The sequence below is a fragment of the Elephas maximus genome, chromosome 7 (genome assembly GCF_024166365.1).
Source record: "Elephas maximus indicus isolate mEleMax1 chromosome 7, mEleMax1 primary haplotype, whole genome shotgun sequence".
NCBI lineage: Eukaryota > Metazoa > Chordata > Mammalia > Proboscidea > Elephantidae > Elephas > Elephas maximus.
In genome coordinates, this window is record NC_064825.1 from 8,545,292 (window position 1) to 8,560,243 (window position 14,952).

At 40.2% G+C, this 14,952-nt stretch overlaps 1 protein-coding gene across 5 annotated transcripts in view; it reads left to right on the plus strand.

Annotated features, from left to right (window-relative positions):
• The window catches only part of ARHGAP20 (Rho GTPase activating protein 20), a 151,792-nt gene extending 139,549 nt beyond the window's left edge, over positions 1 to 12,243 (plus strand). For all 5 annotated transcript variants that reach the window (XM_049889334.1, XM_049889331.1, XM_049889336.1 and 2 more), the window contains 4 exons: positions 3,163 to 3,272; positions 5,666 to 5,855; positions 7,040 to 7,154; positions 8,285 to 12,243. In XM_049889334.1, the coding sequence (XP_049745291.1) occupies positions 3,163 to 3,272; positions 5,666 to 5,855; positions 7,040 to 7,154; positions 8,285 to 10,143 (2,274 nt within the window). In that variant the 3' untranslated portion in view covers positions 10,144 to 12,243. The remainder of the gene's footprint in view (positions 1 to 3,162; positions 3,273 to 5,665; positions 5,856 to 7,039; positions 7,155 to 8,284) is intronic.
• The last annotated feature ends 2,709 nt before the right edge of the window (positions 12,244 to 14,952 follow it).

Consider the following 14,952-nt stretch of genomic DNA (forward strand, 5'->3'; position numbering starts at 1 on the left):
TTGAAGAGAAGTTCATATTTAATCCTGCAGGAAGCACATCCCAAATGAACTGGGGAGTTCTGCTGGTGACCCGGCTCTGGTGCTGGCTGGGAGGAGAATTCCCTTTGAGTGCTCTGAGTTGGTGATTGTCATTCCGAACCAACTCTCCCTTCCTTTCTTAGCTATGATGGCAGTTGTATTTCCTCACTTGTTTTTGCAGCTGCAGAAGAGTTCACTGAGATGTTACCAGTCATTATCTTTCAAGTGTAGGTTTAAGATTTAATGATGTTTTTCTTCAAGGCAGATCCTGATTTTTTTTTTCCAGGAGATCCAAAAAGAGAGCTATTGTCACTACCTCATTTTGAAATAACAAATTTTGCCTCTCCTCAATCTGACTTGTAAAGTGGGTGCAGCAGCTAAAATTAGTTTGGAATGATGAAAAGTCAGTAGATTTACCCCCCAAAGTGATAACTTTCGTGATGATAAATCTGAATCACAAGCATGCCAGGTACATTTCTACTGGAAGATATAATAAGAGAAAGAATTTGAATCAGTTCATCTTGCTACTTGTTAACCACACTTTTAAAAATGTATGAAAATAGAGTGACATAACTATATAGAGGTTTTTTGTTTTGTTGTTTCAGTTATCTTAGAATCTCGTTACAGTTGGTCTTCTTTTGCCCCCCATTAATAATCTGGCATATGATAAATACCAACAGTTTAGCAGTGACTTAAGGATACAGCTCTGTTATGGCGGGAACCGTGCTTGGCATTGAGGTGCACAAAGATAAAGATTAGGGTATGTCCCTGCCCTGGACAGCTGATGAGCAAGTGGGAGACACGCACACATAACCAGCTAACTGTAACAATAGGTTATCACAGCTTCCAAATCAGTAATATAAACACAGCATAAAAGTAACACGTTGCATATTGCCTTTTGTAAGGCAAACGGATAAAGTTGTTGATTTGGTTTTTTTGCAAGAGTTAAAGTTGCCCAGTTGCCAACTTTTGCCTATCTCTATGCTGTAAGCAGGAACTTGCCAGAGAGCAGCCAACCATAGGTACAATACTTAGACGTTAAATTGAATTTAATAATCTTGGTGTAGGTTAGACTTTGAAACCTTGACCTTGTTAATACTATGCCAAAAGCAACATGCAGAGTTGTCCTAGATTGGAAATGAATGTAGAATTAGAACCAAATTGAGTTTACTCTTAAGGCTTTTGTAAACAGAGGTCAAACAACAAACACCCTTGGTCATACCGTGCTTGTGTCATTGTCTGTTTACCACACTCAACCCTGCCAGTGGTCTCTACAGGATAGGGCTCCGCAAGGCCAAAAAGGATACGCATATACAGTGAACATGTTGTTTAGTGTCCATCAGGCACAGGGGTGCTGTCCAAGGCTTTCTCCCTCCAAAGATATGAGAACCCTGCTGTGGGGAATACAGGGAGAAACCCTAAGTACCTCTGATTGAAACCCTGGTGGCGTAGTGGTTTAGTGCTACGGCTGCTAACCAAAACGTCAGCAGTTCAGATCCACCAGGCACTTCATGGAAACTCTATGAGGCAGCTCAGCTCTACTCTGTCCCATAGGGTTGCTATGAGTCGGAATTCACTCGACAGCAACAGGTTTGGTTTTGGTTTTTGGACCACTGGATAAAAGGGACTTTGTTTTATTCATTCTGGTTGGAATTGTACACCAATACCACTGGATAACGGGGAGTTTGTCTTATTCACTGTTCTTTCCCCGGCACCTCGAACAGTGCCTGGCACATATCAGTAAATATGTACAGAATGATTGCATAAGTGATCACCAGATGGTGAACTTCACAGACATCCTGGTACACTTCCTGGAACTAGCTATTACTAGAAGAGATGTTGAGCTTTTTAAGTGAAGCTAGTGAAAGCAGTGTGTTAGTGAAAGCAGTATACCTTGTAAATTGGCATGGGGATGTGATCACTTCTCTGCAGTCTAGCATAGAAGAACTTAAGCTAAAATATTCAGACTGGTAGTATGGTATTAAGAATCATTCAGCAATTCTTCAGCCCTATAAAATAAGTTAAATTTTCCAGGGCACCAATTAGTAAGTTTATGTCTTGGTTACCTAGTGCTACCACAACAAAACATACCACAAGTGGATGTCCCCAGCAAACAGGAATCTATTTTCTCACCATTTCAAAGGCTAGAAGTCCAAATCAAGGCATCAAATCTGGGGGAGGGTCCTTCTTTATATATAGCCCCAGAAATTCCTTGACATCTGTCATCATGTGCCCACCCTCCCGCCACCCCCCTCCCCGCCCCGTGCATCTCTGAGTCTGTTCTGCTCTTTTTATAACTCAGAAGCGATTAGGTTTAGGACCCACCCTACTCTGTTATGACCTCATTAACACAACAGAAGAAAAACTATTTCCAAACAGGGTCGCAGGGCTTCAGTACACATTCTGGAAGGACACGATTCAATCCATAACAGCTTGCATTTATACTGTTGTTACTCCAGAGTTCAGGGGCTTGAAGTTGTAACATATCTAAACTTTCTTCTTTTTCTAAGGGCGTATACATTCCAATCCAAGGAGTTGTAAGGGAAAACCTGTGTTAGTATATTACCAACACTTGGCACTTTCAAGTCTGCAGAATTGAGCTTATGTACCATTTAAAGAAAGGAATAGTGAAGCTATAATGAGAGTTGTTTTCTTCTAAGAAGTATACACCCTAAGACATCAGACCCAGGCCTGGCTTGTGTGCAGAGGTGTTTTAGCTTTAGTTATTGTTGCTTTTTGTTTTAGAATTTTTCTTTCTAGGAGTTAAGTGTACTGGGGCTAAAATATGGAAGCAAAATATGTATTTCTGTATGGGGGCGAGAGATTTAGGATGGTTTACTGCCAGACTCTGCCATGTTGTTCTGGTTTGCTACAGTGTAGACACACAGGAGGTTGCAGTTCAAACAGATTTTCCTTTATCTTTCCCACCATAGTCAGGACTCTGATTATCCCTCCAGTTTTTGTTAGAAAAAATCAAAGCACATGTCTCTGTGTGTGCAAGTCAGTTGGCACAGAGCTCTATGTATCCAAAGAAGGGCGGCCTTAACTGAATTTTTCAACAAAATGTTTTCTCTCTTAATTTCTCCAATATATATTTGGCATGAAAATAATGATTTGAAATATTTGTTTTTCCCTCTATGTAAGGATTTTCTACGGAATATTCCAGGAAGCATTTTTTCATCAGCTCTCTATGATCATTGGATCTGTATAATGGATCAAGGCAATGATGAAGAGAAAATAAATACAATCCAAAGGTAATTATTCTAATTGGACCATGTCTCAAAAATACTTTTTTTTTTAAAGCTTATATTTTAAAGACCTCTCTAGTAAAGTAATGACATCTACCAAAGTCATGTCCAAAGGAGCCAATTTAAGAGTAGACTTATGCTAGCTGCTGTCATTGTAATTTTTGTTTTTTCCCTCTGATTTTATTAATATGGAATACCTGGCCATTGTACGCCTTTTGTATATCTGAAACTGGTAGGAGTTGAAATCCATTAGTCCAGTAGCTAATGTTGTAGGCCCAATCTACAGTTTTATGATATTAATTTGGTAAATATTTTACTAACCAGACAACTCCTTATATATATCATTTAGCAATGGAATTCATACAGAGATAAAAGACCTATTCCCTCCCCTCAAGGAACTCACAGTTGGATAGAGTAGAGAGTGGAATACAATGAGAATTACAGTCACAGTGCAGACAATCAGTGCTATGAAAGAGACGTGGGGGTGTAGTGGGAGCACAGCAGAGAGGCAGCCACCCAGGAGGAAGTGTCGAGGAAAAGGGGAGAGTGATTGCCAGGTCCCAGTCTGATCAAAAAGATGCATTGTCTATACTCCTGTACGGGAGATTGCTAGCCTAACACCACACCTCACCTCCTGAATGTTTCTATTATAAGAGAATAGGAAAGAACCGCCCTTTAACACAGACTCCCAAGCAATACATCCAGTTCCGTGAAAACCCAAGAATCCCAGTAGCACTTATTTGTACGTGCTTGCTTGGAAGATTTTTCTTAGCAACGTTCAAATGTGAATTATTACCTACGCACTACTGGTAGATGTTTTTTTGCCAGTAGAAGAACATCGTGCAGTTGTGAAAGACACCAGAAACCAAGGCCATGTAACACAGTATCACCTCTGCTTCCACTATAGTTTGGCAGAAACCATTCAGATAATGAGCATCAAATTCTATAAAATTTTGTATCCTATAAACTATTAAAGGATGATATTTTTAAAAGGTAAAATGACTTTCAAACAAATAGGAAATGAACACGTGAAAGATTTTATTTAAATCAATGATGAGGGGATCGGTAAGATGTTACAGCCAGTTCAAAGAAAATTTTAAAGTACCACAATTTATATAATTCAATCAGAAATGCTGAAATGAATTTAAATCGATGCAAAACTGGCTTTTTCTACAGAGGAGGTAGATGAGTTAATTGTTCCTCCTTTAGACAGAATTTTCAAGTCTAGAGACAAGTATTATGTTCATAGCTATCAGTTATCTACAACTTACAGAGCTATTAAATAGCTCAAACTTAAAGCCACCATAGAATCAGATAACCCAAAGGGTGTGCTAGACAATGCCTTATTTTCCATTGGACACGCTCAGTAATCTTTTGTTCCATTTCAAAGTTCTTCATAATTTGTCCTTAGAAAATTGTACTGGTTGTCAGCCCATTGAACTGAAGGAGGACTCTGCTATTTGTGCACCATGAGTCAGATTATTCTTTTTCCCCCAGGTTGCAACTTCTTGTTGAAAAAAAGCAATAACCATGAATATCAACTTGGAAACATAAAACATGTTTTATAAAAACAGAGAACTAGAGATAGATATATAGGTATAGATATAGATGTCTATATATAAGTTTTCTCGTATGCATATATATTTTCTGCCATTCAGAAAACATATTTATATATATAAACATATATCTGTTTCTATATAAATATGTTTTCTGAATGGTAGAAAAATTCACTTCACTGAATCAAAATTGAAAAATCCCTATCCATTACAAAATGGGGACAGTGGAAAATACATTATTGTAATCTAGACTTAAATATGAAAGTGATACAGCAATATAAAGACATATGGACCAGAATTGACCTTGGCGGCTGGTAGAGCAGAGTGTAAGCTCTCAAAGCAGACCTGGAGTTTTAGTAGCTGAGGTTTGGGTTCTCATCAAGAGACAGCATTCCTATGTGCTGCTTGGAAATAAAGGAGCACTTAAATCGACTCAATGGCAACAGGTTTAAGTTTAATTACTGTTTGATTTCATCAGAAATCTTTTGGGGGTTTCATTTGAGAATATTCTGAAATGTTATAGGATTTGCCTAAGTTAAAATACATTGTCTTAGTTTCAGGGAAATATTTCAAGCACCATTTTTTTACAAGGCATATTTTTGCATTCATTTATATTTGCATTGGGTTGTAAAGACAATGTACAAATATGTGTGTGTGTGTGTATCCCCAATGCTTATATATAGGCAGTCCTCACTTTGCATGGTACCATGTTAACTGAAACTCTTTCATATCTGAACAGTATTTTTGCTTTGCCTGGTTCTTCATGTCGAGTGGGGGTTGCTTGTATTTACAGATTTGTTAAGTGAAACGTCTGGGTTAAAGAGCACATTTTTCTGCCTTTAGGCTATTAGACCAGCTTCCGAGAGCCAATGTTGTTCTCCTAAGATATCTTTTTGGAGTATTATACAACATTGAGCAACATTCTTCATCCAATCAGATGACTGCGTTTAATTTAGCCGTGTGTATCGCTCCGAGCATTCTTTGGCCTCCTACTTCTTCCAGCCCGGAACTAGAAAATGAATTTACAAAAAAGGTAATGAAGTTTTTCATTTCTGTTCCCTGGGGAACTGAGTCCCCATTTTGAACCTCAAATTCAGGGTATAAATTCCAAAACATGTTTTCTTAAATACCAGAATTACACCTCCATATAAATTTGAGTTCACTGGCTATGGAGTGTTTTATCCTATCCTGGTAGACTATGGGAAGGTGTTTTGTTAAGTATAAAAGTTATAACAGTTTGATTACTTCTCTTATTAAGGAGGGTAAACATTACAACTTACTTAAAACAATTGCCATAATTAAAAAAAAAAAAAAAGCAAGAGCTTTGGAGCTAGACAAGCCAGGATTCAATTCTCAGCCCTGTCACTTGCCAGACATACAATCTGGGTCAAAGTTAACAACAATTGATCCAAAGTTTCCTCATCTAAACGATGGAGGTGGTGATAATTCCTATTTCATAAAGTAGTTACTTGAAACCACGTACCTGGCAGTTAATAAGAGGCTTGAGGGTGTTAATTCCCTTTACTTCTGACATTCCGCTGGTCCCTGCCAATTACGGCACCTTCTGAGAATTGCTCAGCTACCATCTTTGCCTCTGCTATCGGGGCAAGGAAACTATTGAAAGGTCCCGCTATATCTCAGTGGAGGCACAAAGTATCCCAGTAAAATCTTCTGTCTTCCCAAACCATTTCCTGTTAGGAGCCAGAAGGAAGGCTGCATGGGACTGCAGCAAGGCAGAAGACTAGTTTCCCCCCCAGTTGCCTCTCTCCTTCACAGCACATCCACAGAGGGCGCCCTCTTCCCAACTTTATAACAGCCTGCTTTATATAAGAAGTTTTATCAGTTTATCTAATTGATGCTTTACAATTTTTAATTAAAAAATATATTCTTCACACCAAACACTCTATAGAGGTTACTTGAAATTACCTTAATTTTTAAGATGGAGCCACTGGTATAAAAATGATAACATTAACCAAAGGCCACAAATAGTAACTTTAGTTCACTGATTAAAATTAATGTAGTTTTTGTGCCCCAAGGACTCTTGAAAGCATCATTGTTTTTTAGGGGAAACTGCTTTGTGTGTTTACATTATCAGATCTGAAGTTTCTCAGAGTTCTTGTACATTTTTTTAATTAGAATCAGGATTCATGTATGAAATATGATTTATAAACATGCTATATGAAAAGCAGCACTTCATTTTTGTCCTTTTTCATATAGGTTTCTCTGCTTATACAATTTCTGATTGAAAATTGCTGTAGGATATTTGGAGAAGAAATCACTTCCCTCTTGGGAGAGATTTCAGTGAGATGTGATAATAGAGAGAATGCCTCAGGTACTGTAAATAATTTGATTGATTCTTGTGAGAAATAGACCAGATGTCTGTGTGGGTCTGGTGGAAGATGCCAAGGCAGTGGTTGTCCTGGAGCACCTGAGGTGAGGGGAGCACCAGAGCTGGGTCAGTGGGGCCCAGGCCTCTGCTCCTTCCTCAGAAGGCCCACAAACAGGTCAGGGCATGTTTAACACTGTGGTGGGATTAAGAATCTTAAAAAATGAGGTCTCAGACTTCAAGATGTTGTTAGTAGCAACATGCTATGTTATGTTACAGTTTGAATCTTTTTTTTAATGGAACTTCACAAGGCACTTTAATATGTATAATAGAACTGCTGTGGTAGAAACTGGAGTGGAAGGCCCAGATCCCTGGCTGGTTTTTTGTTGTTGTTGTTGTTTTGTTCTCCTTCCCCTCAGTGGTCCCTGAGACACTTCAGAGTTCTGGTATGCTATGAAATAGGTTTAAGACAACTAAACATCATAGAGGGTGGGTGTTGAAGACATATGAGTATGAATCCCTACACCCCCGATTACTAGTTATGTTATCTTTGGCCAGTTATTCTTTCTCACTGAACATCAGTATCTTAATCTATAAAATTTGGTAGTAGTAATGTCTAACTTTTATGGTTGTTGTAAAGATTAAATAAGGTAATAGACGTTAAAGGACTTTGTAAAAGAGAATTCGATAGAGTTAGTGAAAGGTTTCCCAAAGACTACCAAAAAGACTAGAGTTAATTATATCTAAAAAAAAAAAAAACTATGTAGCCACCATTAATCCATATTAGAAGAGACAGTCTTTTTCACCTGGCATTGGCTCCTTCATATTTTTACCATCACTTAGTATTATGACATGCCCTCATTGCTTTGAGGAAATACTACTTAAGAAAAGGCCATTTTATCAGGCACTGAGATGAATCTAATACACTCCAAGCATTTTTTTTTTTTTTAATTCCACACTGACATTTGGAAAGACTGTGAAGGATCCTTTCATTCACGAGAGTAAGAATCTGAATACATGAAAAGAGAATTAAATGTAAGCATCATAGTTTGTTTTTAAAATAAATAGGTGTGTAAAGCAGCATGGGCTTATTTGCGGTAAGGAAAAATGTTAATCCTGGTTTGATTTTTTAACAGATATTTCCTGCTTCCAGCTGAATGACTCCTCCTATGACAGCTTGGAAAATGAACTCCATGAAGATGTTGACGCTCCATGTAGTGACTTGGTAAAGAAGCTCAGTCAGGGCAGTAGGAGCATGGACTCTGTCTTAACCCTCAGTGACTATGACCTAGATCAGCCTGAGGCGGAAGGCCTTTTAACCCTGAGCGACTTTGACTTAGACCATTCTAAAGATGATGATGTTCAAGTGAAACCGCCTCTTGAATCCAAGCTGATGAGCATTTCAGCAGTATACACAAAGGTCCCGCCGAGCGATCGTGCCAGGGCTCCCTCCAGCGTGTGCACTCCCACCTACCTGTCTGCAGCTGCAGCAGATGCTCCCAAGAGCCTGAGGCGACACCGGCGCTGCTCAGAGCCCAGCATCGACTATCTGGACTCAAAGCTTTCCTATCTCAGGGAGTTTTATCAGAAAAAGTTACGTAAGTCCAGTTGTGATGCAATTCTCTCTCAAAAAGATGAGGACTACATGAAACAGACTCAGCCCCTCCAAGAAGAGAGTAAGGCATGTTTTAAGCGGAATTTAGTCACAGGCACTGATATCAGCAAGAAAAATGCCACTAATCAAAATGTTAAAAAGAAAAGCTTGTCCAGTAATGAAGGACATCGTGTGAAACTCTTCCCTAAATCCAAGCCAGTGGCCATTTCTGTGGCACCTTACAGTGGCATGTCCCTACAGGATCATTGCAGGACCCAGCCCATAAATGCAGATACACCGGGATACTCCCCACCACACACAGCAGATGCCCTCAAGAGTTCAAGGATGCACCGGCGCTGCTCAGAGCCCAACATAGATGACCAGCATTGCAAGCTGACGTATTTCAGGGGGATTTATTCAAAGAAACAACATAAAACCAGCTGTGAAACTGGTCCTTTGCATGGAGAGGAAGATTATCTCAAGCGGCACAAGTCTTTACAAATGGAAGGGCAAAAACTTATTAATCAGAGCTTGGTCATGGGAATCGAGATAGGCAAGAGTAGTGCCACACACCAGAACACTGAGAAGGTTTTATCCCCAAGATTAAACATTTGCCCCAGCACTAGTTACTCCAGCTTATCCTCCCCAGGCACTTCCCCTTCTGGCTCATCAGTGAGCTCCCAGGACAGTGCTTTTTCTCAGATTTCTGAACACTCCATGTTTACCCCCACTGAAACCTCCTCTCCCATTGATTGCACTTTTCAGGCTCCGAGGAAACAGGAAGAGCTTTCTTCTGACTTTAGCAGTTCCAGCCTTGTTTCTCTAATGCCCAGTTCCTCATCAGGGCAGGCCAGCAACTACCTGGCTTATCCAAAAAAGGACACTGTAGAGTGGCATTCACAATTACATTCTGTAACTCTTCACCCCAGCACATGGTTGAGAAACGGTGTGGCCAGTTTGAAAAACTGGTCCCTCAAAAAGAAGGCAAGGGCATCTCGACCAGAGGAAAAGAAAATATGTTCTCTGAAAGGACCCATAGAGCCACCTCCATATGATTCTGGTTTTCGAGAAGCCAACTTACTGCAAGAGAGACAGAAAGACATATCCCTGAGGGCAACTGAAGGACTTGGAGCTGGACAGACAAGCCAGTGGTATAGTTCTTACCCCTGCCAGGACTCAGAAAAACAGTGTAGCTCTTCATTCAGCCTCATGGAAGACAGACTCAAGTTTTGTAAGAAGTCACACAAGGAAGTAGAGGATGGTGGTAAGCACTCTCCTGGTCCTCTACCTTGTGAAAGGTCCTCACCCAGCTCTTTGACTGTGGATGATGTGTCCAGCCCAGAATCGGGGACTGCAATAGTTTGTGATGATGGGGACAGACATTTAACCAAAGACATTTAGCCACAATAAGAATCTGATGTCTCCAGGAATAGGAGCTGGGCTAATTTACAACATAAAGACAATTATTATTATGACCCCTTTATATAAGATACCTGGGATAGGTAGCATAAGGATAATCATTGCTAGGACTTACGACAATCAAAGGGTTCTCTTTACATGAGACTACTTGGCAAAAAATTTATTCTCAAAAATTTGATCACCTTAGTGTTTGGGAGGCTTTCCCTTATTTTGGAGCATGGGGTTGGTCCCGTCATATATTTTTAGACGTACTAACAGATGACTAGAGAAAGCAAAGCAATCTTCTGTTGAGGAAATCCGCCTTGTGTGAATATCCTGTGAGATTTGTTGCCTGAGAAGACCAGGGTAACATAAATTAAAGGTAAGGGACAGGGGAGAGAGGGAAAGGGTGCAGAAAAGCCATCCACAATCCATGGAGTATTTTTAATAAAATAAGTAGGTGAGAAAAATACCACTAATCAAAGCATTAAGAAGAAAAGCTTATCCAGTAATGAAGGAAATCATGTGAAACCTTTTCCTAAACCCAAGCCAGCGGCCATTTCTGTGGCATCTTATAGTAGCCCTTAGAGGATTGTTCCGGGAACCAGCCCATTGATACGGCTACGCGGGAGGAAAGTAGAGTGATTCAAGAGCCATGGGCACCACAAGAGCGTTTTTTGCTGGTTATGCTGCCTGATTTGTTTTTCCATTAAAGTGCTGTATTGCTTTTTAAAGGCTCCAAGAAACAGAGCTGTCAAGAGAAAGAAATGGTTGCTCATATCAGTGTCCTTTGCAGAGGCGCCCGTGCTGGAAACATTCTCTAGAAAGACACCTGTTTAAAAGATGCCGTCACCAACATTTGATCCAAGCATGACTCCTTTTTGCTGAAGTGTTTCTCTGCAGTCCTGCCTCATAGGTTACAGTCAGCTCAGAGAAATTACATATAAATCATCCATTTCTAATTGCTGTAGTTTGGCAGTTGAGAGAGCCATTTAGAGACCAGCAGGTTATATGCAGTCACAGACTAGAATACCCATCAAAGTGGCTGCCAAGCCGTCTTCTCAGTCATTGGCTTTAGGTTTTCTTACCTTCAGAAGTTTTTCCGTATTTTTGTCCCAAATAATTCATGGCTTATGGATGGTTTCCACCCCATTGGTTTATTTGATAACCATGGACGCTTCTTCCTCTTGCCTTAAAGGTTCCACTGGTACATCTCACTGGGGATGGACTAGCAGAGCTTGCCAACCAGCATGAAGGGATAGCACAAGGAATGGATTTGCATCTGTCTTCATTATAACTACTTACATATAAAAATTTGCTTAGAGCCCATTTATTTGGTCCTTTTAATCTACCATCAGACCGTACCATCAGATGAACGTTTTGCCCATGAACCAGCTTATTCCAAATTACTCTCCTTATCACTCCCCAGGAAACTAATTTCAAATCTTCTTTCTCTATTACCCTAAAGGTCGAACTTTTCAGTTACAGAAAAAAATAACATTTTCTCTAAGATGAAGAAATCTTTTCAGTATTAGCTATAGGTGCTACCTACCTCTCGGGGACATGGGCCTGTTTGCCCAAAGTACTAGAATTAACTTTTAAAACTCTGTGTCCAAAGAGCTCCTTCATGACACTGGCCATCTCAGTCACAGATGTGAAGTAGATTTCTTCTTATAACTAAGCACTCCTGTATTACTCCTAAGTGACCGTGTGCATTGTTTGTAGTACAACATACAAAGCCAACAGGGACTCCCCTTCCCCTTAGGGCATACTACTGTCAGAACTGCAAGATGTGAATGAAGCTCTGATGGCTTGGAGTGTCTTTCTAGAAGAAATTACTCCTCTATCTGCCAAAATAATAGTTCTAGTCTTTTTTTCCTTTCATATTAGGTAAAAAATCATCCACCCAATTTGAAGCATAGAAGAAAATAGATGGTGAGGTTCTTCAATAATCAATCATTCCTACTCTCTGTGTTCCTTTAGATACTCCTGTAATACTTAAATGTGAATAGTTTGTTAATATTGTTGTAAAGTATTATATTGTATAATTTGAAGACAAACTACATGCCATTTTATTATACTGTCAACCTGTAATATATTAGACCGATGCTTTATCTGAAATGCTTTGAGTTTGTATATCTTGACAAATTTTACTACCATATGTTATGTAATAAATGTGTATTTTTGTACTTGCAGAAACTGCTGCTAACTTTTAAAGTTTTTTTTTTGTTTTTTGTTTTTTTTTTGGTTTTAAAGGCACTGATAATGGATTTGTATGATGTCCATGCTGTCTATTAAATAAAGTACCAATCTGCAGAGTTAATCCCACCAGAGCAATATTGCCCTTTGTAGACTTGTTCAGTTGTTCAGCCCAATTTCTGCTTACTGTCAGAAATTTCGCAGAAGGAAATTAATGTTGAATTGGGAGATTTGGGTTGTAAACCATGGTCATTCTTTCTTGAAAAAAATTTTTTTTTCGTTTATACTTTTTCCAATCTTATGTAACAAATGTGTCATGTTTTAGACACAAAGTTGTTTTCTTAGGCATTTTTTTCATTATGCTTCTGAAATCAAACATAATTCTCATATCAAAAGAATCATCAGCTCGGTTAAACTGATTGTATTTTCTTATGAAAGCTGGGACTATTCTGACCAGTGTTCCTGCTGACCTCAGACATACCAAGACATCAGTAGTTTTTTTTTTTTTTTTAACATTTCACCCAGGATATTTATTTATTAAACAAATACATTGTAGCATACATACTAAGTGCCAGACACTGTTTTAACTACTAAGCATATAGAAATAAAAATACAAAGTCCAGACTTCAGACATTCAGTATGTAATTTTTTTTGTTAATTTTTATTGTGCTTTAAGTGAAAGTTTACAAATCGAGTCAGTCTCTCGTACAAAACCTTATATATGCCTTGCTGTATACTCCTAGTTGCTCTCCCCCTAATGAGACAGCACATTCCTTCGCTGCACCCTGTGTTTCCGAGCCCGTTCAGCCAGCTTCTATCCCCCTCGGCCTTCACCTCTCCCCTCCAGACAGGAGCTGCCCAGATAGTCTCATGTGTCTACTTGATCCAAGAAGCCCACCCCTCACCAGTATCATTTTCTGAGTTGTAGTCCAGTCCAATCCCTGTCTGAAGAGTTGGCTTTGAGAATGGTTCCTGTTTTGGGCTATCAGAAGGTCTGGGGACCGTGACATCCAGGATCCCTCTGGTCTCAGTCACACCATTAAATCTGATCTTTTTAACTAGAATTTGGGGTCTGCATCCCACTGCTCTCCTGCTCCTTCAGGGATTCTCTGTTGTGCTCCCAGTCATGGCAGTCATCGGTTGTAGCTGGGCACCATCTAGTTCTTCTGGTCTCAGGCTGATATAGCCTTTGATTTATGTGGCTCATTGTGACTCTTGGGCTCAGACTTACCCTGTGTCTTTCATGTTCTTCATTCTCCTTTGCTCCAGGTGGGTTGAGACCGACTGCAGACATCAGTACTTTTGAGATAGTAAAAATGTGTTAAATAATACTAGTTTTTCATGACTGTTGCACTTTTGCCTTCTCAAAGTTCACTGATGTTTCCTCTATGTAAATATAACCACCATTTCAAAGGGGTTCAGAAAAAATAGACTAGAAAAAATTTTGTGCTCTAAGTGGGCGGTGAAGACCACAACTCCACTGTTGGAAGTGTCACTCATTAGGAAATTTGGGCAATGTACACACACACACTGATGTTAATTTCTCCCTAAGTTTTACAGCAGTACAAAAATAATTTTGCTTTTAATAAAAAAGAGTCTTAATCTACCAAGAACATTGGATTTAAAAAATTATCTCACTTTGGCGGAGCCAAGATGGCAGACTAGACACACGCTTCCGGTGAGCCCTCTTTACAACACAGACCCCAAAAAAGTGAAACGGGTATATTTATGACAAGCTAGGAGCCCTGAACATCAAAGGCAAGCTTAGAAATGAATTGAGAGACAGGGTGAGGAAGAGATGGCTCAGAAGCAGAGAGGAATTACCAGATCTGAATCACGGGGAACCGTCAGGCACCATTTCTGGAGCAATGGCGTCAGGCTGGTACTAGTGTTCAGCCGCAGTTTCCTAAGGGAAAAGAAGCCAGCCACTCACACCTTGGGAACCAGAGAAGAACGGTGCTCTCGGCAAAAGCTAAGTACTTGCACATTTTACTGCCCCTGCCCACCCCCAAGCTGGCTTCAGCAGATGAATTCCCTGGGCCTGAGATAGGGCCTGTTGAGTGCCTGGAGCCATCCTTCTAGCCTTGGAGAAGGAATACATTTGCAATTGGGGGAAAGGATAATTCTCTAGCTCCACCAACTGGGGGAGTTCAGAAACAGAAACGGTTCCTGTGCAGGCATGAACGGTCCATGGACTTTAAGTATCTTTCCCCTTTGCATGGACCTGTGTGGGCCTGTTTCAGGAGAACAGGCCCTTGTTGGCAGACTCCAACCATATCAGCGGTGCAGAGGAGAGTTGGGTGTTTGGTGTCTGACACTGTCTATTAAACAGGGTCCTCACCTACCCACATCAGGGGGCTTGAGGACTGGTAGCTCCACTCAGGTCACCCACCCTCCCGCGACAGGGTCCAAGGATAACTGGTACCTCCCAGCCATTACAACCAAAAACATTGGGTGCCCATGGTCCATCTGCAGCCCCCACCCACCTGTAAGCTCTAGGGATCAGGGACATGCTTTCCTCACAGACACATGGGAGACAAGTCTCAGCCCCATACCTTGTTCACAAAGTGTGACCCCCTGCTGCAACCAGATACTAGTACCTACACCAATCAC